Source organism: Stomoxys calcitrans, chromosome 4, assembly GCF_963082655.1.
Source record: "Stomoxys calcitrans chromosome 4, idStoCalc2.1, whole genome shotgun sequence".
Classification (NCBI taxonomy): Eukaryota; Metazoa; Arthropoda; class Insecta; order Diptera; family Muscidae; genus Stomoxys; species Stomoxys calcitrans.
Genome location: NC_081555.1, coordinates 134,633,722 through 134,658,103, shown reverse-complemented (window position 1 = coordinate 134,658,103; position 24,382 = coordinate 134,633,722). Strand labels below are relative to the sequence as shown.

General features: G+C 40.5%; 1 protein-coding gene and 1 long non-coding RNA gene across 2 annotated transcripts; both read left to right on the top strand.

Annotated features, from left to right (window-relative positions):
• The first annotated feature begins 10,882 nt into the window (after positions 1–10,882).
• LOC106085207 (odorant receptor 67d-like) lies at positions 10,883–17,153 on the top strand. The gene is given in 4 exon segments (NM_001311230.1): positions 10,883–11,158; positions 14,999–15,519; positions 16,555–16,744; positions 16,807–17,153. Coding segments are annotated over 4 exon segments (1,176 nt in total). The 5' UTR covers positions 10,883–10,903; the 3' UTR covers positions 17,017–17,153.
• A 5,686-nt stretch (positions 17,154–22,839) lies between these two features.
• On the top strand, positions 22,840–23,366 carry LOC106085208 (uncharacterized). The gene is made up of 2 exons (XR_001220905.2): positions 22,840–23,120; positions 23,182–23,366. It is a non-coding gene; the product is annotated as an uncharacterized LOC106085208 (long non-coding RNA).
• Positions 23,367–24,382: the final 1,016 nt, after the last annotated feature.

Below are 24,382 nucleotides of genomic sequence, written 5' to 3'. Positions count from 1 at the left end.
GTCCACATTTGAGACAAAGGAAGACCAAGATAAGCCTGGATATTGTCAAGTTAAAACCAGTCAGAACCGATGCTTGGTGTCCAACATCTCCAAGTCACCCTAGATGCATGTGTAAAGTTATGAAACCCTCTACCACAGTAGGAGTGTGTGTTAAATGTTTTAACATAGTGTCTTTAAGTTATTCGGTTGCCCAAAAAATAATTGCGGATTTTTCATATAGTCGGCGTTGACAAATTTTTTCACAGCTTGTGACTCTGTAATTACGTTATTTCTTATGTCAGTTATCAGCTGCTACTTTTAGCTTGCTTTAGAAAAAAAGTGTAAAAAATTAAAAATGCATTTACTTTCTTTTAAAAAATCCGCAATTACTTTTTGGGCAACCCAATATTATTCTAAATTTGAGCATTTGTACTTCTTTCTACTCTTTTCCAATTTATAACTGCGCACAAACTTAATCATCATGTCGTTAGTGATTTAACATGGGCAACGTTGGAAGAACAATTAAAGGCAGGTGCAAAAGGTTATGAATATGACTACAAGACCTTGGTTCCAATTAGCATGTCATATGCATATGCCAATATCACACGAAACAACATAACTCATCAATAATTTTTTCAACGTTGTTGCTATTGCTCTTAAACTAAAAACGATGCTCAATAAAGGAAATACAGGAAACCTTATGTTTAATTTCCTATTGCAAAAGCTGTTATACTGTCCACTATAGAATGGGCAATATACTAACTTCGTCATACAGTCTGTGACATACACAATGGCAATGCATGACCATTTGGGGAATTTGACCTTGCAGCGGACACTTTGGAATGTACATCTATATATATATAAAAAAAAGTAAAAGCGTGCTAAGTTCGGCTGGGCCGAATCTTATATACCCTCCACCATGGATCGCATTTGTCGAGTTCTCTTCCCGGCATCTCTTCTTAGGCAAAACAGGATATAAGAAAAGATTTGCTCTGCTATTAGAGCGATATCAAGATATGGTCCGGTTTGGACCACAATTAAATTATATGTTGGAGACCTGTGTAAAATGTCAGCCGATTCGAATAAGAATTGCGCTCTTTGTAAGCTCAAAAAGTAAAATAGAGAGATCGATTTATATGGGAGCTGTATCGGGCTATGGATCGATTCAGATCATAATAAACACGTATGTTGATGGTCATGAAAGAATCCGTCGTACAAAATTTCAGGCAAATCGGATAAGAATTGTGCCCTCTAGAGGCTCAAGAAGTCAAGATCCCAGATCGGTTTGTATGGCAGCTATATCAGGTTATGAACCGACTTGTACTTTAATTGACATAGTTGTTGAAAGTAACAATAAAAAAATGTCTTGCGAAATTTCTGCCAAATCGGATAGGAATTGCGCCCTCTAGAAGCTCAAGAAGTCAAGTCCCCAGATCTGTTTATATGACAGCTATATCAGGTTATGAACCGATTTGAACCGTATTTGGCACAGTTGTTGGATATCATAACAAAATACTACGTCCCAAAATTCATTCAAATCGGATAGGAATTGCGCCCTCTAGAGGCTCAAGAAGTCTAGACCCAAGATCGGTTTATATGACAGCTATATAAGGTTATGGACCGATTTGAACCATACTTGGCACAGTTGTTAGATATCGTAACAAAACACGTCGTGCAAAATTTCATTCCAATCGGATAAGAATTGCGCACTATAGAGGCTCAAGAAGTCAAGACCCCAGATCGGTTTATATGGCAGCAATATCAGGTTATAGACCGATTTGAACCATACTTGGCACAGTTGTTGGATATAATAACGAAACACGTCGTGCAAAATTTCATTCCAATCGGATAAGAATTGCACACTCTAGAGGCTCAAGAAGTCAAGACCCAAGATCGGTTTATATGGCAGCTATATCAGGTTATGGATCGATTTAAACCATACTTGGCACAGTTGTTGGATATCATAACAAACGGGTATCAAAACTAAAAAGTATGCATGAGTAAATTACGAATCTGGCATACAAATTCATGTCGAAGTATAGGGGGTCACCCCACCCCCACAAAAACGCCCAAAATAGGCGCATTATCCAATGGCTGATATATGGGACAAGGTATGTTTGTTCCGTATAAACTGAAAAACGGCAGAACCGATTTTCTGGAAATTTTCGCATATTGTGTAGGATGGTCTGGAAGAAAATATAGGCTATATAATTTTTAGATATCGGGTGGAGGCTGATCCTCCCCCTTACCTCAAAAACGCCACCCATATCCGAAGGTGGTCCGATGGGCACAGTAAGGGTATGAAATGAAAGGTGTTGGAGACCAGAAAACGAATATGGTATTACATTTTTGATCCAAGTACCAAGCGGCGAAGTTCATGTTAATATGGGACTCAAATCAAAAGTATCAGGCAGTAGATTACAAATATGGCATAAAACCATAGGTCCAAGTAATGGGAGGTCGCCCACCCTCAAATACCCCCAATTGGGCATATTAGCCGACCATGGCTAAATGGAAGGCGTTAAAGAGTAGAATACGAATATAACATTAAATTTTGAGTTTAAGACTAGATGGCGCTTTTCCTCCTAAAGATACGTCAAATTCTTTATTTGACCCATTATGACAATATGGGTCTCAAATGAAAGGTATTTGAGTATCCAATTTTGAAGCCAAGTGTTTTGGGGTACGGCCTAAAGCACCCCCTAAACGGGACTTCATTTCCGTTGGGAATAAAGAACAAATTTGAAATCTATTTTCAGTGCAAAGTGCCAGTGGCGCAACCAGCCCCAAAACACCCTTCAGACGGTTCATATTTACCGGCCATGGTAATATGGGGCTCAAACTAAAGAAATTTGGAAATGCAGCACGAATTTGATATCCATATTTGAGTCGGAATGTTTGAGGTGCCATCCCTTAGAAAGAACATAACCACCAGGAACCGAGAAGGGGCAAATTCTCACAAATCAATGAGTGCTTTCCGATTCAAGTTTAAACTCAATGATAAGGGAACTTTTTTTTGTAGCCAAGCCCGAACGGAGTCCCGCAGAGCGATACTTCTTTGAAGAAAATTTTTTAAATGACCATGCATGGCATTGTATCTCGCAAATGTCGCCAACATTAAGTGGGAATAAACACCGCTTTGCCCGATGTTCTCGCCGGGATTCGAACGTATTCAGCGTCATAGGCTACAATGGCACGAATTCGATATCCGCATTCAGGGCTAAGTGCCTCCACCCTAAAAAGATATTAGAGAGTTAAAGAAGGCGCAGCGGAGCTAGCTTCGGCCAGTAAGCTATATAATCTTTTGATATCTCATATTTCTGTCTTCTCTTGGCGAAAACGAAGACTGGATCTATTCCAGTCATATGCCATATACAAAACCCTTTCGGCCCTTTTGCATAGCTGGTTCGGATCCTTACCCCTAAGAAGTATTATAACTTCGCCTGCATAGCAGATGGGTTCAAATCCCTCCTCAGTCAGCATCTGTAATAGGTTCTTACGGGCAGGAGGGTATAAAAAGAAAAATAGAATTTAGTGGTCTAGGCCATACGTTTTTGTACTGAAGTCTTAAATGGATAATTATTCACAGTTGTCGCAACTATGATTGAAGGAATATCCAGTAATGAACATTGTTTCTGATATTTATGCTATGAGTAAGCCGGGAAACAGTGGCATTAGATACTCCGACAAAAGTGGAAAATCGTTTGCATTCATAAATAGACAAAATGATTACGATGTGATGGGAATCAACAGCGAGCATCAACAACAAACAAATTCAGCGCCATCTATTGGGGGATATTAATTATTTGAAAAGCAAGCCAACCCGAACAAGGAAATAGAGCGCGAGAGCTGCAACAGAGAGTGTTCAAAGTTGATAATTTGCTTTTCACTATTGTTTCGAAAAGTTGTCTGTCCTCGGAATATATAGAAACTTAACCCAACCCCCTTAGGTTAGGTTAGGTTGAAAAGAGGGTGCGGATATTAATCCGCCCCCATGCCACTATGGACATACACCTAAGCCATTAATCGGCTTGTTGTGCGCTCTAAAAACTAAAAAGTAACCTCGAAAAAGAAAATCTAAATTAGGAATTCCGTGCTACCTAAAAAATCCCTTATTGTTTTTCATACCACTCCCCTAAGTTCTTTCAAGTCTGGTATAGTGTCCTCAACTAAATGCCGGTATCTGTTAGACGCGAAAGCCGGGCAATGAGAAAGAAAATGCTCCAAAGTCTAATCATCTTCTCCGCAAGCCCTGCACATGCTATCACTTGCCGCACCGATTTTACATAAGTGAGCTCATAGTCCTATGTGTCCCGTTATGACACCAATAGATATACTGACCTCATTTTTACTTCCTTTCAGAATTAGCCTAGTCTTCTCACGATCTGGAACCCCCCCATAGAATTTTCGCCATCCTAGCGACCGTTTCGCTGTTCCACAGCCTTATATGCGCATTTATTGTCCACGCCCTTAACTTGGACTGCGTCGACCCGAAAGGCTTCGGGTTAACAAAGTTTATTGACGGCAGTCCTCTGGCTTTCACCGCCAAATCGTCTGCACTTTCATTCCCCATTACTCCGTTATGACCCGGCAACTAAACGATGGGGATTTTGCCATCCTCAGAGTAGGTGATGGTACCATGGCCGGCTCCCTGTTTGTTGGGCTGCATTGAGACTCCTGTCGCTGCTCTGCCTAATGTTTCAATATTAGGATCTTTGCTGAAGACTAGGATCTACAGCATCTTGAAATCGGTCATGGGTCCGTCGATGGGTCCCTCTTCTTTAGGTATCTGTTGTATATACCCTGTGTTGGGTATCTCGCCACTGCGCTGTCTGATATTTTAGTATTACTATCTTAGCTTATTCTAGTCTTTCAAATATTGAGAGAGGCGGTGATTGTCTCGTCTCAACCCCCTGTTCGTTGGGCGGTATTGAGTCGCCTACCACTGCACGACTTGATGTCTCAATAAAGGGATTTCGGCCTATCGTAATCTTTCTAATCTTGAAAGAGACAGCTTTGCTCCCGTAATGCTCCATGCCTTTAGTCTTAGTGAAACTCGCCACGGATATTTAATCGATGCCAACAACAAGGAGAGTTCCTTCCTTCTTCTCCTCCCTGTGGAAGACCACCTACATCTCTGCGACCAAACCTTTTGCTTGCCCAACAACCCAACATGGGTTATGTCGAAAATTTACTGCACGATCCCTTGATGAAGACCGTCGCCATTGTGAGCTGGGGGATGTCCATCTTTTTCACCAGTTCGAGCTTTGCGCCCTCCCAGGGAGCGTGGATGCCTCTGACGAGCTAATTGATGGTATCAGTACATTCCGACGACGTAAAACGTAAATATGTCCCCTCTATACTCGCAACTCATCAGTTATATGGGTGGACCCCCTACAGAATTCCACACATGTTCGAAAATCCGCTAGTTAACCAGATCCTCCACTTGGGACCAATGATCTGGTGGAATCAAACGGATGCACTGCCGACATTGATGGCTACCATTCTCACCGACCATCTTCCCCTTTCGTGATGGTTGTGGCCTTCTTTTGGAAATCACAGTCCTCCATGAAGACTTAGGGGCCATGCGCGCTCCCTTCGCTCCTGTTCCGACTTTGTCTACCTCCAAAGGACACTGTCTGGACATGCATTGATTGCGGGATGGCTGGCTTGGCTTTCCCAGAGTACTTGAAAGCGGGGAGCTCTTTTTCTGCTTTAGCATTTTAGCAGTGTTATGCTCTTCGGGATATCTGATTCTCTTCCCAGCTTCCGTAGAAGTGCTTGGAATGTCAGTTCTATCCCTTCCAGCATCCTGGACTTTCCTACCTCCTCCCTTACCGCAATTTTCAAAAAACCGAGATCTCGGAGAGGAGTCATCTTATGGTACCCCAAAAACACGAAATTGGTTTAATATTCTGGGGTAAAATAGCCTGGGGGGGATGCCCCATCCCAAAACCCACTCGAACGGACATGTTTACCGATTGGAACAAAATGGGTATCAAACGAAAGGTATTTAAAAGTAGAGTACGTAAGTTGTAAACAAATTTCACCCTTAGTGTTCGGGGCGATCCTCCACCTCCAAAAAACCCTCCAAAAACCGTCCATGAGGACACTTTCACCACCTTGGGCAATATGAGTATCAAATGAAAGGTATTTCAAACTAGAGTGAAATTAAATGTATTTCACAGCTGAACATTTTTTCCAATTACTACAAAATGGGATATCAAATGAAAGGTACTAAAACGTAGAGTAAGATTCTGATTCAAGTATCCGGGTTACGTCCTGCCGTTGAGCAGCACATGTAGATCGCGACAATAAAGGACTAAAATAAATGGCATTTAGGGTCTCAGCGTCGGGGAGACCGCCCCTTTACTCCCAATATAAACAACACCAAACTTTGATTTAGGACGAATGAGAACATATTGTACACAAATGGAAGGTAGTGTCTGAGGGCAATACCCCTCCCCCATACTATCCAAAACAAAAAGCAATTAAAAATAATATATGAAGGCCGATCAGGATTGAATAGGACAGCAATAAAAGGTTGTTGATGTTGTTGTAGCCACATTTTCATATGGAGATAGCGATCATCGTCAATCGTCTGCAGGTAAACAAGCTCGTTCCGGTCCACAGGACCGATCGCCGCAGGAACAGCTTGGCCATTGGTTATTTAAAGGCGCCAATAACCCGCCTTGCCATATCGACCATCATAGGCACTCAGTATTTATGCAAGAGCCGGTGCCGCCAGGCCTTTCACTGAGACTCTCCGCTCGATACCGCCTATTGTCCGCGACTGCTATTGCAGCTACTCCTTATGGAGCATTCCACTATCCCCAACCTGTGGACGCGTGCGGTAGCTCTTTGCTAAGCTTCTCTTGACAGCAATGAACACCACACAGATCGGACCTTTTCAGGCTGTGTGGTGCTCATGGCTATCCCGTGCCGGGACAATAAAAGGTCTTTGGTGGTAGGGTACACTTTTTGCCCTCATATTGGGAAAGACTTCCGAATCTTTAAAATTTCCAAATTTTTTCCATACGCAGCTGGTCTTTATTTCGCTATACTCCTAGGGTTCCCATGAATATTCCACTTAGAAACAGGGGATACTTCTCTCATATCAATGAGTGCAGTCCGATTAAAGTTTAAGCTCATTGATAAGGGGCCTCCCATTTTTATGCCGAGTCCGAACGGCGTGGTAGAGAAATTTGGCCAGCATTAGTAAGGGGATAACCACCGCAGAAAATTTTTCTGGCGTTTGGCATCATTGGCAGACATGCTATCCCTTGCGCCGGTTTATATGGCAGCTATATCAAAACATGGTCCGATATGGCCCATTTACAATACCAACCGACCTACACTAATAAGAAGTATTTGTGCAAAATTTCAAGCGGGTAGCTTTACTCCTTCGGAAGTTAGCGTGCTTTCGACAGACAGACGGACGGACGGACATGGCTAGATCGACATAAAATTTCACGACGATCAAGAATATATATACTTTATGGGGTCTCAGACGAATATTTCGAGTAGTTACAATCAGAATGACGAAATTAGTATACCCCCCATCTTATGGTGGAGGGTATAAAAAGTGTAAAAAAAGTATATTTGATTAAAGTTCATTCTAAGTTTTATTAAAAATGCATTTACTTTCTTTTAAAAAAATCCGCAATTACTTTTTGGGCAACCCAATATATAGATGCCATATAGACCGATGCATTGGCAGACATGCTATCCCTTGCGCCACAGTGGCCTCCAATTATTGGGTTGCCCAAAAAGTAATTGCGGATTTTTTAAAAGAAAGTAAATGCATTTTTAATAAAACTTAGAATAAACCTTAATCAAATATACTTTTTTACACTTTTTTTCTAAAGCAAACTAAAATTAACAGCTGATAACTGAAGAAAGAATGCAATTACAGAGTCACAAGCAGGGAAAAAATTTGTCAACGCCGACTATATGAAAAATCCGCAATTACTTTTTGGCCAACCTAATATTTCGATATAACAGCAAATGTGTCGATTGAGGTTTTTAGCCAAAAGCATTTACATGTAAATTTTGCTGAATTTGCAACATATCGGGGTTCGGATATCAAGGTGCCCTGTATAACATCCCGATATCCGAACCAAATATGGTACATGTTGGACTTTATTTAGCTGACATATGGACTTATCTGCCGATTTAGGATCTTAAGTCCATTGAAGCCCCATTTAACGCCCGCGTTCGCTTAAATGTGAAACAGCAACAGAGTTGCACTTGGTTTCCCTATATTCGACCAGAATATGACCAATATCGAGCTATATTAAGATATAGCAGCCATATAGACCAATCTGCTGATTTAGAGTCTTAAGCCCATGAAAGTCACCTTAATTACCCGATTTCGCTGAAATTTGGAATACTGAGTTGTACTAGGCCTCCCGATATTCGAGCCGAATATGGTTAATATCGGAATTTATTTATATTGGGTTGCCCAAAGAGTAATTGCGGATAGTCGGCGTTGACAAATTTTTTCACAGCTTGTGACTCTGTAATAAGATTCTTTCTTCTGTCAGTTAACAGATGTTACTTTTAGCTTGCTTTAAAAAAAAAAACAAGTAAAAGCGTGCTAAGTTCGGCCGGGCTGAATCTTATATACCCTCCACCATGGATCGCATTAGTCGAGTTCTTTTCCCGGCATCTCTTTTTACGCAAAAAAAAGGATATTAGAAAAGACTTGCTCTGCTATTAGAGCGATATCAAGATATGGTCCAGTTTGGACCACAATTAAATTATATGTTCGAGACCTGTGTAAAATGTCAGCCAATTCGGATAAGAATTGCGCCCTTTGTGCGCTCAAGAAGTAAAATAGAGAGATCGATTTATATGGGAGCTGTATCGGGCTAAAGACCGATTCAGACCATAATAAACAGGTATGTTAATGGTCATGAGAGAATACGTCGTACAAAATTTCAGGCAAATCGGATAATAATTGCGACCTCTAGAGGCTCAAGAAGTCAAGATCCCAGATCGGTTTATATGGCAGCTATATCAGGTTATGAACCGACTTGTACTTTATTTGACATAGTTGTTGAAAGTAACAATAAAAAACGTCTTGCGAAATTTCAGCCAAATCGGAGAGAAATTGCGCCCTCTAGAAGCTCAAGAAGTCAAGTCCCCAGATCTGTTTATATGACAGCTATATCAGGTTATGAACCGATTTGAACCATATTTGGCACAGTTGTTGGATATCATAACAAAATACTACGTTCCAAAATTCATTTAAATTGGATAAGAATTGCGCACGCTAGAGGCTCAAGAAGTCAAGACCCAAGATCGGTTTATATGACAGCTATATAAGGTTATGGACCGATTTGAACCATACTTGGCACAGTTGGATATCGTAACAAAACACGTCGTGCAAAATTTCATACCAATCGGATAAGAATTCCGCACTCCAGAGGCTCAAGAAGTCAAGACCCCAGATCGGTTTATATGGCAGCTATATCAGGTTATGGACCGATTTGGACCATACTTGGCACAGTTGTTGGATATCATAACAAAATACTTCGTACAAAAATTCATTCCAATCGGATAAGAATTGCGCACTCTAGAGGCGCAAGAAGTCAAGACCCAAGATCGGTTTATATGGCAGCCATATGAGGTTATAAACCGATTTGGACGATATTTGGCACAGTTGTTGGATATCATAACAAAACACGTCGTGCAAAATTTCATCCCAATCGGATAAGAATTGCGCACTCTAGAGGCTCAAGAAGTCAAGACCCAAGATCGGTTTATATGGCAGCTATATCAAAACATGGTCCGATATGGCCCATTTACAATACCAACCGACCTACACTAATAAGAAGTATTTGTGCAAAATTTCAAGCGGGTAGCTTTACTCCTTCGGAAGTTAGCGTGCTTTCGACAGACAGACGGACGGACGGACGGACGGACATGGCTAGATCGACATAAAATTTCACGACGATCAAGAATATATATACTTTATGGGGTCTCAGACGAATATTTCGAGTAGTTACAATCAGAATGACGAAATTAGTATACCCCCCATCTTATGGTGGAGGGTATAAAAAGTGTAAAAAAAGTATATTTGATTAAAGTTCATTCTAAGTTTTATTAAAAATGCATTTACTTTCTTTTAAAAAAATCCGCAATTACTTTTTGGGCAACCCAATATATAGATGCCATATAGACCGTTCTACTGTTTATGGATCTAACGCCTTATGTTTTGCCCGGATGACTGCAAAATTAAGTCAGGAACCTGGTTTGGGGGTCTGTCTACTACGATGCAGCACGTTGTAGCGGTATATCATTAAGATTGGCTTACGTTTGCCTCAAACGGAGACCCTCAAAACTCGGAATTTATGTGGACAGTATGCCAGTGCAAGCCTATAGAACAAAACCCTGAATAAACCAAAAGCACTTGAAATAACTATGACTTGGATACACAGGCTTGCTTTGAAGATCAAATGCTGCAGAAAATCTCAAGTAATGCAGGCCAAGTTAGTTTCCATTGGTGTTTATTTATTTATCGGCATCTCCTGAGATGCATCTCATTTCGTCTATTTAAGCTACTGAGAAGTCACATTTTCATATGGCCCCAATTGGTCAAATCTCCTGATTAAAAGATATATGATTAGTGTGGAAATCACATAGTGAGGGGCATACTCATTTCGAACAAAACTCTACTTCGCTTTTTTAAGACGAAGGCAATGTGTGCGTTTTTTTTTTTTTTTTTTTGAAAATTCAAGCTATTACTTCCCGTTTAGGCCTTGCCATTATTGTTCAATTATAGCAAATTGCTATTGAGCAATTAAAAGCAATCACAACTAAATATGGGAATAGACAAACTACCAAATACCAGGCATGTATCATCACCAAGGCAAACATTTGGCATTAAACGCAATTCACTTCTGAGGTACAAGTAGCCATGGCTAGACCTACGATCATAAAATCACCTTCGCAGCGTTTTAAGAAATTTTTGGATGTCATTAAACTGTTTGCCAAAACGTGTGGAGCCAATATTTTTGCAGAGGATTATCGCATAAATGCACTGACTTGTTTGATAACGATCCTGGTCAACTGCTTCATGCTTTTTAACTTCTACACCATATATGTAAGTGTGGCAAAGGACAATTACCACATTGTGTTGCAGAATCTTTGTGTTGTGGGCACTGCTATACAGGTACGTTGATCTAAATTTTAAGGTTATTTCGCAACTATGTGGACAAGTGAACATTTTGAAAAAATATAAAATATTGACAAAAATGTTGCTAGAAATTAAAATTTTCTTTATAAACGAAGTTTTTTTTTACCAACAATCCACAAATGAATTGAATGCTGAATGCATTGTAGAAGTCATTGTGTAATATTTCAGTCCATTCGATAAGAATGGCGCCTTGTAGGGGAGCTCGGTTTATATGGGAGCTGTATCAAGCTAAAGATTGATTCAGACCATATTGTACGCGTATGTTGAAGGTCAGGGGAGAAGCCGTTGTACAAAATTTATTCCTAGAGGCTCAAGAAGTAAAGAACCCAGATCGCTTTATATGCGCCATACTCAGCACAGATGTTGAAAGTCATAACAAAATACTGCATGCAAAATTTCACCCACCCACGGATAAGAATTGCGCCCTCTAGAGGCTCAAGAAGTCTAATCGGGAGATCGGTGGCAGCGGTATAAGGTAATGAAACGATTTAAACCATACTTAGCACAGTTGTTGAAAGCGAAACCAAAACAGCCAAATCGTAAAAGAACTGCGCCCTCCAGTGGCTCAAGAAGTCAAGATCCCAGATCGGTTTATATGGCAGCTATATCACGTTAAGAACCGAACTGATATCAAAACACCACCTGCAAAATTTCAGTTAAATTGGACGAAAATTGCGCCTTACAGAAGCTCAAGCAGACCACCGTAGCGCAGAGGTTAACATATCCGCCTATGACGCTAAACGCCTTGGTTCGAATCCTAGCGAGACCATCAGAAGAAAATTTTCAGCGGTGATTTTCCCCTCCTAATGCTGGCAACATTTGTGAGGTACTATGCCATGTAAAACCTCTCTCCAAAGAGGTGTCGCACTGAGGCACACCGTTCGGACTCGTCTATTAAGAGGAGGCCCCTTAACATTGGGCCACCGTAGCGCAGAGGTTAGCATGTCCGCCTATGACGCTAAACGCCTTGGTTCGAATCCTAGCGAGACCATCAGAAGAAAATTTTCAGCGGTGATTTTCCCCTCCTAATGATGGCAACATTTGTCTGGTACTATGCCATGTAAAACGTCTCTTCAAAGAGGTGTCGCACTAAGGCATGCCGTTCGGACTCGTCCATTAAAAGAAGGCCCCTTAACATTGGGCCACCGTAGCGCAGAGGTTAGCGTGTCCGCCTATGACGCTAAACGCCTTGGTTCGAATCCTAGCGAGACCATCAGAAGAAATTTTCAGCGGTGATTTTCCCCTCCTAATGCTGGCAACATTTGTGAGGTACTATGTCATGTAAAACATCTCTCCAAAGAGGTGTCGCCCTGAGGCACACCGTTCAGACTCGTCCATTAAAAGAAGGTCCCTTAACATTGGGCCACCGTAGCGCAGAGGTTAGCGTGTCCGCCTATGACGCTAAACGCCTTGGTTCGAATCCTAGCGAGACCATCAGAAGAAAATTTTCAGCGGTGATTTTCCCCTCCTAATGCTGGCAACATTTATGAGGTACTATGCCATGTAAAACATCACTCCAAAGAGGTGTCGCCCTGAGGCACGCCGTTCGGACTCGTCCATTAAAAGAAGGCCCCTTAACATTGGGCCTAAACTTGATTCGCACTGCACTCATTGATATGTGAGAAGTTTGCCGCTGTTCCTTAGTGAAATGTTCATGGGCAAAATTTGCATTTGCAGAGGCTCAAGAAGTCAAGACCCAAGATCGGTTTATAGAGCAGCTATATCAAAACATGAACCCATTTGGCCCAATTACAATCCCATCAAACCTACACTAATAAAAAGTATTTATGCAAAATTTCAAGCATCTAGCTTTACTGCTTCACAGACAGACAGACAGACGGACGGACATGGCTAGATCGACTTAAAATGTCATGACGATCAAGAATATATACACTTTATGGGGTCTTAGAGGCATATTTCGAGATGTTACAAACAGAATGACGAAATTAGTATACCCCCATCCTATGGTGGAGGGAATAAAAACGGCTGAACCGAATTGCTTGAAATTTTGCACAGATGGTGCATAATGATCCCATGGTGAAAATAGGGGACTACATTTTTTGATATTTGAAGGGGGCGGCCCTCCCGCTTACCCAAATTTTCAGAAACGCCAGATCTCGGAGATGGGTGGTGCGATTTATGCGAAATTGTGAGTGCTCTCTTTTGGTAACCTAAAACCAAAAATCCGGTATCCAAATTCCATAGGGGGCCGCCCCACCCCCCAAAACCCACCAAATTTACTACAGACTAATCACGACAATATGGGACTCAAATGAAAGGTATTTGGGAGTAGATTACAAATCGGACATATTTATCGACCATGGCAGTATGGAACTCAATTAAAAGGTATTTGCGAGTAGAATACAAATCTGATATCCAAATGTGGCACCAACAGTTGCTGGGGGTCCACATCCTTCCCTAAAATACTCACTTTGGGTCCGCCCCAAAAAGGATTTATTTTTTTTTATTTCAGCAATATGGGGCTCAAATAAGAGATATTTAAGTGTATAATACGAGTTTGATATTCAAATGTGAGACCAAGTGTTGGGGGCCGCCCCTCCCCAAAAACTTTACGGCCATAGCAATATGAGGCTTAAATGAAAGGTATTTGGAAACACGAATATGCTATCAATATTCGAGAAAAGTGTCTATGAGGTCACTACACCCTCAAAGTATCACCCAAATAGGACCTATTTGCTGACCATTGCAATATGGGGCTCAAATAAGAGGAATAGTAGAGAAGAACGCGAAGAGCCAAGTCACTGAGTGGCCGCTTCATTCTCAAAACACCACCGAAACCGGATATTTGTCCGACCATGGAAATATAGAGTTCAACTGATGTTCGCGACCAACTGTCCAGGGGATGTCCCACCCCGATAACAGCCCCGAATTATCACGTATTTGCTCACCATAACAATTTGGGTCTTATTATCACGATATTGACGGTTTTTGAAATAAGAAAACAAATTTGATAACCTATTTTAGGGCCATGTGTTTGGGGGACATTTTATCCCATAAACTCCTCTGAAACCAAAGGCAATATGGAGTTTAAGTAAATGGTATTTGAGGAAAGAGCACAATGCTCTTCGAACCTCATGAGAATATCGGACATATATAAAGACTTTAGGGTGGAGTACATCTAACACCCCAACTTAAATGACATGAAACCCTCCGAGCGAGTTCGTAGTCCAAAAAAGATCATATGGGGTTCAGATAAAAGCACTTTTTGGGTTGCCCAAAAAGTAATTGCGGATTTTTCATATAGTCGGCGTTGAAAAATTTTTTCACAGCTTTTGACTCTGTAATTGCATTCTTTCTTCTGTCAGTTATCAGCTGTTACTTTTAGCTTGCTTTAGAAAAAAAGTGTAAAAAAAGTATATTTGATTAAAGTTCATTTTAAGTTTTATTAAAAATGCATTTACTTTCTTTTAAAAAATCCGCAATTATTTTTTGTGCAACCCAATATATTGCTACACGGCATGTAGCATGGTATTTCACTAAAAGCTCTTTAATTGTAGAAAATAAATATTCAAAGGATAATTTTGCTACACCTAAAGTAAAAGAAGGCGCTGCGGAACAGGCACCGTTCAGCTGGTTTCCTGTAGAAATGAAATTTCGACAACATTTCCTATTGAAATGAAATTCCAATAGAAATTAAATTTTCACATTTTCTTATATTAGTTGGTTGGTATAAAACTCAAAGAAAATACAACTTTTTTTCCAATTTGTTGCGATATGCCATATATATGTATATAGGGAATTTGTTATCCTATTTGTTAACCCATTTTTTATATACTTTTTCTTTTTTATCATCAGGGCTTTTCCAAACTAATAAATGCCATCGTTTATCAAGACTTAACTCGTTTTACATGTTCCGAAATTGAATTTATGTATCGTACTTTTGAGACTGAAGAACAGCACTATGTTGATGTTCTAAATACGTCTTTGAAATTGTTGAAACGTATAATTTTTACCATTTTAAAAATCTATGGAATTCTGACCATTGCAATACTCATTTCGCCCATGATTATCCAAATGATCACGAACGAAAGGCTGTTTATTCTCAATGTGTTTATACCGGGGGTGGATGTCGATACAACGGTCGGTTTCATTATCATTCAAACGTTCAATGCTGCTTGTACCACATTTTCTGGTTTTGGAAATTTCGCTGCCGATACCGCCTGCTTTATGCTGGTTGCCCACACACCCCTAATGAAGGATATAATCAAATGTAAACTTATTGATCTGGATGAGGTCTTGCGAAAACATCCAAAAGATAGGAGCAGGACAGAGCCTTTAGTAAAGGATATCATTCAATGGCATCAAAGATATATTATGTAAGTATCGAACAACAGCGAGAGTTTGTGAAACGATATATCTATGAATATTTCTTTTCAATAATTTTGTTAAAACAAACAAAAGGGTGCCAAGTTCGGCCGGGCTGAATCTTGGGTACCCACCACCATGGATTTCGTTAAAAATGTACCCTTATTAACTGAGTTTGTATTTGAATTATTTTGGTCTCAAGAAGTCATATCGGGATATCTGTACATAGTGGGGGGGGGGGGCTATATCACCGATTTGGATGAAACTTGGCACTGATATTGTAAGATAGGTTTTTTGGGCAAAATTTGAGCCAAATCAGTTGAAAATTTAAGCTCCTAAGGGCTCAAGAAGTCAAACGTTGGAAAAGGAATGACTCCATCACTATGGTATAGGACATTATAACTTTGTGCAATTGTTTGCAACGCTAAGACAGAAATAAGATAGACCCATTGATATGTACACCGATCGGCTTAGCATCACTTCCTAATGCGATTGTCTGTGTATGTATTCTTGTAACCAAGGTATAGGTATCATTTGTTGTCCGATTGTCTAAAACTTGAACAAGTCACTTTTTTGGTCCAAGGTCCGAACACTATTGATTTTGAACCAGTAAAAAGGCGTTAAGTTCGGCCGGGCTGAACTTTGGATATCGGGTATATATGTAAACCTCCTTTCGTCAAAATCCGGTGCAAAATGCATTCCATAGAAGCTATATCGAAATATTGGGTTGCCCAAAAAGTAATTGCGGATTTTTCAAACAGTCGGCGTTGACAAATTTTTTCACAGCTTGTGACTCTGTAATTGCATTCTTTCTTCTGTCGGTTATCAGCTGTGACTTTTAGCTTGCTTTAGAACAAAAGTGTAAAAAAGTATATTTGACTAAAGTTCATTCTAAGTTTTATTAAAAATGCATTTACCTTCTTTTAAAAAATCCGCAATTACTTTTTGGGCAAACCAATATATGTATTCGAGGTGGTGTGTATCCAAAGATCGACCCAACTTTTACCTTTTCTTGTTGGTTTTTATTTTTTTATTGTTTATTGCAGCTTTACAGAGAAAAATACCAGCAATTTCTTTTGGATGATTTTTATTCAAGTGGCCTCCTCGGTCATGGGCATTATTTCCAATATGGTTTGCATGTTTCTTGGTGGATGGCCGGTGGCTCCACTATATTTGTTGTCATCGTTTGTAATTTTGTTTTGTTATTGTTCACTGGGCAATTTGGTGGAACTATCAGTTGAGTATTATTTATAAGGAATGATTTTTTTGAAACATATATTTTTTGTGTGCTCTTTCAGAACGAGGATATGTGTGACAATGTTTACGAATGCAAGTGGTACGAACTTACTGTGCCGGAGCAAAAAATGATTCTTATTATGTTGCGAGAATCCCAGAAGCCGAATAACCTTTCCGTTGGAGGGGTTGCATCCTTGTCTATGAATACGGGCTTACAATTAACAAAATCAATTTATTCAGTGGCCATGTTGTTGAATAATTCATTGAATTGAATTTGGTTTTAATTCAATGGGCACTTGGAAAGCAATATTTAAATTAAGTTTCACACAAAAGTAGTATTTGAATCGCAACACTACAATTTGAAAGTAATGTATCCGCTGTTGTTGCGAAAAAATCGTAGTTCATATTTGATCATAATATATTGTAGATTTCAAAAATTTTTATGACCTTCATCGGTTTTTTTTATTGAATATGCATAAAGGACCCATATGCATAGTAGTGGTGAAGGATATAAAAAACAACTGAAATTTTTTGCGTGTTCAATGAGAAAGTGTTTGAAATGTATGCACAAACTAAGACTGTCATCATAAAAGACTTCACAATACAAGGTAGGTATTGTCTAAATCGGTGTATAACCTGATATAGCACCTATCCCCGATTCCTGATCAGTCTACGTAACCGTGGCAGTGCTTTCCCAAGATTCGGCCCGGCCGAACTTAGCACTTTTTTACAATCAAGAGATCGGGTTATATGGCAGCTATATTCAACTAAAGTCGGATCTGGCCATCTCGTTGAGAAATCTGTGACAGTCGAGGGCGGTTCTTGAATTCAAAAATATGTTACGCAGAGATTTGTTGGCTGTCTGGTAGTCTAGTTTGGAACCATTCGTATCTCAATGTTAACCCAGAAAAGACCGAAATCTGCTTGTGGGCCAATTTAACGCATCACGTTTCCGCAATAGAAAGATTTCGATATCTGACAATGTCAAATATTGGGTTGCCCAAAAAGTAATTGCGGATTTTTCATATAGTCGGCGTTGACAAATTTGTTCACAGCTTGTGACTCTGTAATTGCATTCTTTCTTCTGTCAGTTATCAGCTGTTACTTTTAGCTTGCTTTAGAAAAAAAGTGTAAAAAAAGTATATTTCATTAAAGTTCATTCCAAGTTTTATTAAAAATGCATTTACTTTCTTTTAAAAAATCCGCAATTACTTTTTGGGCAAGCCAATACTTAGGTGATCTTGGACAGGATACTGAATTGGAAGTGTCATATTCAGGAGCGTACCGAGAAGGCTCACAGATGTTGGGCACTATGTAGGCGTGCCATAGGCTCGAAATGGGCCCTGAATCTGAGGATAGACAACTGGCTCTACAGGAGCGTGATTAGACCAATACTAACATACGCCTCAGTCGTTTGGTGGACTGCTTTGGAGAAACAGTGCAACATTAGAACCTTACAACAGGTTCAGAAAACATGTTGTCTTGGCATTGGCAGAGCAATGAGGACAGCGCCAACTAGGACACTGGAGACTATTCTAGATATCCGACCCATAGAGATACAGATTAAGAGTGAGGCAAACATTGCGGCTATGAGACTTAAGGCCGATTATACCATCGCTCTATAATCGAGGTGACGATTGAAAACCTGGAAGGAAGGGAAAATGTTTCCGATCGGATACCTGAGACGACAATTGAGGTCGAGTGCGAGGCACTTCTGATAGCGGCACAGTCTTGGACTGAAGGAACCCTAGTATTGCTATCTGGAAGATCATGTTGCACGGATGAATCAAAGCTAGTGGACCTGGGGGTCTACATTGAGAAACCAGGGACTGAGATCTGTTTTAGACTGCCTGACCATAAAACGATCCTGCAGGCACAGATCCGGGCGATCACGGGAGGCGTGAAGTAGTGCGGTGCTGATGCGAGGACATCGAGTGTGAACATCTTTACGGACAGTGAACTGGCCACCAGTGCAATAACAACCAGGACCATAGAGTCACGAACAGTCCTGCAGTGTAAGAAAGGGATTAACGCCTAACGATCCGCATAGTTTGGAAGCAGGGCCATAGCGGAGTGACTGGAAATGAAAAAGCAGACGATTTGTCACAGAGAACCGCCATCAATAAACTTGATTAACCAGAACGCTGGCGGGTCGACGCAGTCCGAGTTGATGGCGTGGGCTACGAACGACCAGTTTACACAATGGAACACCGCTACGGTCGGCAGGACGACGAAAATCCTATGGATAGATCTGGATCTCGAGAAGGCGCGGCTATTACTGAAAGGAAGTAAGAAGGAGGTCAGTGTAGCTTTCGGTATTCTAAAGGGAAACATAGGACTACGAACACGCACGTAACATTGTGGAACAACCAAACGTTCGGTAGATAGACGAAAATCCTATCGGAAAATCGGGATCATGAAAAACGAGGTTAATACTGATAACACTGACGAGCTCAAATATGCTAACATAAAGGTACGGCAAGTAATAACATGTGTTGAGGGCCATGTGAGGAAAATGTTAGGGGTTTTAGCATTTCCTATGTCATTGCCCGGTTTTCGCGGCTAACAGACACCAGCACTTAAGAGGGGACACATAACCACATGTAAGTAGCTCGGATATCCTGACTCAGAGTTTCTTTTTCGAGGTTGGTTTTTTTAATTTTTGGAACGCACCACAAGCTGATTATTGGCTAAGATGTGTGTGCATAGTGCTACGGGGTGAATTAACATCTGCACCCTCTTTTGAACCTAATCGAAGCCAACTAAATGGGCCAAGCTATGCAAATTTTCAGCTTAATTGCACTTGTTATACCCATCACCATAGGATAAGGGGTATATTCATTTATTTAAGGGCTTAAACATATAGCAGCCGCATTTATTGTTCGATTTTGCTGAAATTTAGAACAGCTAGTTTCATTAGTCCCACGGATATACGAACCGACTATGATCCATATCTATATACTTCCTTACTTTAATTGGATATGACAGAATATTTCTTCCACTAGCCGAACGTAGAATAGCGTTCCAAGAGCCTCGATCTTCTGCGGTCATTCTAAAATCTCGAACACCAAATCTCGAGGTGTCTCCCACCACTTGGTCTTTCCATCGGTCTTTTGGTCTTCCCGGTTTGCGTGTACCACCGTGTTTGCCTTCAAAAGACTTCCTTGCTGGAGCTTCTTCATCCATTCTGACAACGTGACCTAGCCAACGCAGCCGTTGTATTTTGATGCGGCCGTTGTATTTTGAGGTGGAGCTTCTTCATCCATTCTAACAACATGACCTAGCCAACGCAGCCGTTGTATTTTGATGCGTTTAACTATGCGATCGTCGTCATATAGCTCATAGAGCTCGTGGTTCATACAACGCCTATATTCTCCATTAACGCAAATTGCTCCATATATTATACGAAGAATCTTTCGCTCGAATACTCCAAGTACTGCCTCATCACTTTCAAGAACCCATGCCTCAGAACCATATAACACCACGGGTAGTATACATCTTTGTATGTCGAAAGGTGGTCTTGTTTCTACACTGTTTACTTAGCCCAAAGTAGCATCTGTTTGCCAGTATTATTCTTCGCTTTATCTCAAAACTGGTGTTATTCGTTTCGGTTAACGGCGGTGCCGAGGTAGATAAAGTTACTGACCGTCTCAAAGTTGTGGTTCCCAACTTTCTCTATTTTCTTTATCTGCTCGGTTGTACAAGGCGTTTTGGGAGTTGAAACCATCCAAACCTTCTGTCTGCTAGTGCAGCACACCCACACATACCGCAGATGTTCTAGTCTCTTCTTCCACGTCGTTTCTTGCTATCTTTAGTCTGCCAACATGTTTTGCGATCAGACAGTGACCTTTCTGTTCTTGCCAGCGACAGCAAAGCGGTAGATTAAACCACATAATATTGGAGTGTTCATAATCTCCGTTTTGTGATCATCTCTCATTCGTTGCCCTTCAGGCCTGGTCCGAAAGGCTTAGCTTACATGTCTCTAGAGCAATGATGTACGCGAACAAGAACATAAGCCCATGGGCTTGGAAACTTTACGCACACTAGCACATGTTCCCAACCCTCCTCTAGAGGCATATCCACATATTCGAGTTCCACGAATGTGTTAGGGAGTTCCTAGTCCCACAAGCTTGTCTGTTTTAAAATTCCCTGGGATATATTTGTGACGCAGTAGCCATAAGAGGTGAATTTTAAACTTTTCCGCCATATTGTTGAGAAATCTGAGGCAATCCCTTCAGGCCTGGTCCGAAAGGCTTAGCTTACATGTCTCTGGAGCAATGATTTACGCGAACAAGAACATAAGCCCATGGGCTTGGAAATTTTACGCACACTAGCACATGTTCCCAACACTGCTCTAGAGGCATATCCACATGTTCAAGTTCCCCTGGAATGTGTTAGGGAGTTCCTAGTCCCACAAGTTTGTCTGTTTTAGAATTCCCTGGGATTCCCTTTGTGACGCAGTACCCATAAGAGGTGAATTTTAAACTATTCAGTCATGTGGTTGAGAAATCTGAGGCAATCGAGAGGGGTTTTTGTATTCAGATATTCAATAGAGGTTTGTTGGCTGCCTGGCTGTCTGAGCCATTGCATCGTGCCTTTATTTGCAAGGATCTCCGCCCGATATACACTTCATTGGTCATTGGTAATCTTCTCGAGATGACCAGTCCCACTTGTTCAGAGTACTTCCAAAATCCCACCTGGTCGTCTAGTTTCTAATCATTCGATTAGAAGTCTATGTTACTTCTATTACCAGGAATATTACAGTTCTAATCGGTTCTGTCAGCAATAGTGGGGACAGTTCTTTCTACAAAAACGGCTCAGGCAATGGGTGATTTACTCTCCTGGGAACAACGGGCATTGTATCAAGGATAACACAGCGTCCGTACCCGCTGCATGACCAAAAAAAAAACTCCCTTACCCTCGAAGCAGTGATGGCAGCAATTTGTCCAGCCCCAATGTCCAGAGATAGTGGGTGTAGCAATAAATTCAGTGCATTATATGGTGTCATCCTTAGTTCGACTGTGTTCGGCACAAAGAAGACATCTTTGAAAGTGGCTGAGTATTGAACAGTAGATGGACTTTTGAAGCGCCATCCACCAAACCACAACACCATATAGCATTATGGGTCTCACAACTGCAGTATAGGGCAAGATTTGCCTTCCTGCTTAATTTGAAGGCCAATTTCCTGTTCAGCAATATACCAGGTATTTTGGGCTTTTAGTGAATGTTACATTCTCTTCTCCCAAGGAGACAGGAGGAGGAGATCAAAGAGGGTCATTGCAGCAATAACTAGAACTGAGGACGCTGAACGCCTGGGTTTGAATCATGACAGGAACATCAGAAAATGTTTCAGTGGTGGTTATCCCCTCCTAGTTATCTCAAAATTCCAATCTCACTGCTTCCCTCTCTCTTTCTACAATATTTGGTAAGTGATAAAGCCTATCAAGATCCTTCATTGTTTGAGTGCCAATATTTTCAAAGTACAAGTCCAAACACAAATTGTAATAAGAAAATTTTTGGAAAATTGCTTACAAAGCAACATGAAACTGATTTCGGCAACCACAAACAAAACAGAAATATTCCCCTCACCATCAAATTGTATACATTTAAAAGCATTTTAGATATGAAGAAAAATATGCCACAATAGCGCAAGCAGGCAATGGAATATTCTTTACAAATGTTTTCTCTTTCAAGCTATTTCCTCGCCATGTAGCAACGAAAACCTGCTACAGTTTCCTTTTATGCTAAATTCATTTTTTACCACATAAAACATTTCTTTTGGTACATTTATGCTTTGCAATTCTGTTTTGGTGGCCTTAGCTACCATTCTTGCCTTTGGAGGAGCCTTTGTCTCTGCTCTTATCTGGAACGCATGTTGCTAATTAACAACATTTACCCTTTTTCCAAGCGATGAGGTAAAAATTCTTTCAAAAAGTATGCCGACTGAGAAAAAAGGAATGGAAAACGAAAGACAAGCTCCGAAATCAACCAACAAAACAGAATGCCTCAAATCTGATGAAATGAAAAAAACCCTCCCAAAAAAAAAAAAAAAGAACAACGTTCGTAACACATTTTTCATGCCGAGAAAATTTAATGAATTTGTGACCCGAAATAACAAATGAAGCACAAACAACCAGAAAAAACCCGAAAGAAAAACCAATGTAGGAAATTTAAAACGCTCCTTTTGCCAAAATATAGAGCGGAAAACGAAAAAAAAAATGTTATCAGATTGTGGGTAAAAATGTTTGTACGGAATCTAATCAAAGTCAATTTTTAACAATGAACAAACACAGAGCAAAACGGAGGCAATGGCCAAAGGAAAAAGGACTCAACCAAATAACCGTTGAGGCTTGAAAAGAGCATAACATACAAAATGGTGAGTAAATATGACTTCAAATGAAATAATTCCCATAAAATAATTACCGGGCATAATTTAGGACCGACCACATCATTCCAGCATGCATGGGTCACATTCGCTGTTAAACAGTAAACAATCTAAATATCTATGGACATTTTAGCCTTTGAGGCAAATTGCAGGTCAAAAGATTTGGAAGTGGTGATAAACATACGAATAGAAAACATTTTTACAAAATTTTCCAATTAAAGAAAATTTAAACCAAAATTTGTCCAGAAACAAAAATTTCCCAGAGCAACTCAATTTTGACAAAATATAACAAGCGTGCTAAGTTCGACCGGGCCGAATCATATGTACCCTCCACCTTGGATCGGATTTGTCGAGTTCTTTTCCCGGTATCTCCTTTAAGGCAGACAAAGGATAAACGAAAAGAATTGCTATGCTATTGGAGATATATCAAATTATGTTCCGATTCGGACCATAATTGAATTGAATGTTTGAGACCATAGTAGAAGTCATTGTGTAAAGTTCGAATAAGAATTGCGCCCCCTTAGGGCTTCAAGAAGTAAAAAAGAGGGATCGGTTTATATGGGAGCTGTATCAGGCTATAGACCGATTAAGACCATATTCGACACGTAAGTTGAAGGTCATGGGAGAAGCCGTCGTACAAACTTTCAGCCAAATCGGATAGTAATTGCGCCCTCTATAGGCTCACGAAGTCAAGATCCAAGATCGGTTTATATGACAGCTATATCAGGTTATGGACCGATTTGAACCATACTTAGCACTGTTATTGGAAGTCGTTACAAAATACCTTATGCCAAATTCCAGCCAAATCGGATAGGAATTGCGCCCTCTAGAGGCTCGAGAAGTCAAGACCCCATATCGGTTTATATGGCAGCTATATCAGGTTATAAACCGATTTGAACCATTCTTGGCACATTTATTGAAAGTCATAACAAAACATGTCGTGCTTAATTTCAGCCAAATCGGATAAGAATTGCGCCCTCTAGTGGCTCAAGAAGTCAAGATCCAAGATCGGTTTATATGGCAGCTATATCAGATTATGGACCGATTCAGATCATATTTGAAAAAGTTGTTGGAAGTCAAAACGAAACACTTCATGCTAAATTTCAGCCAAATTGGATAAGAATTGCGCCCTCTAGTGCCTCAAGAAGTCAAGACCCAAGATCGGTTTGAATGGCAGCTATATCCGATTATGGACCGATTCAGACCATATATGACAAAGTTGTTGGAAATCATAACAAAACACCTCACGCAAA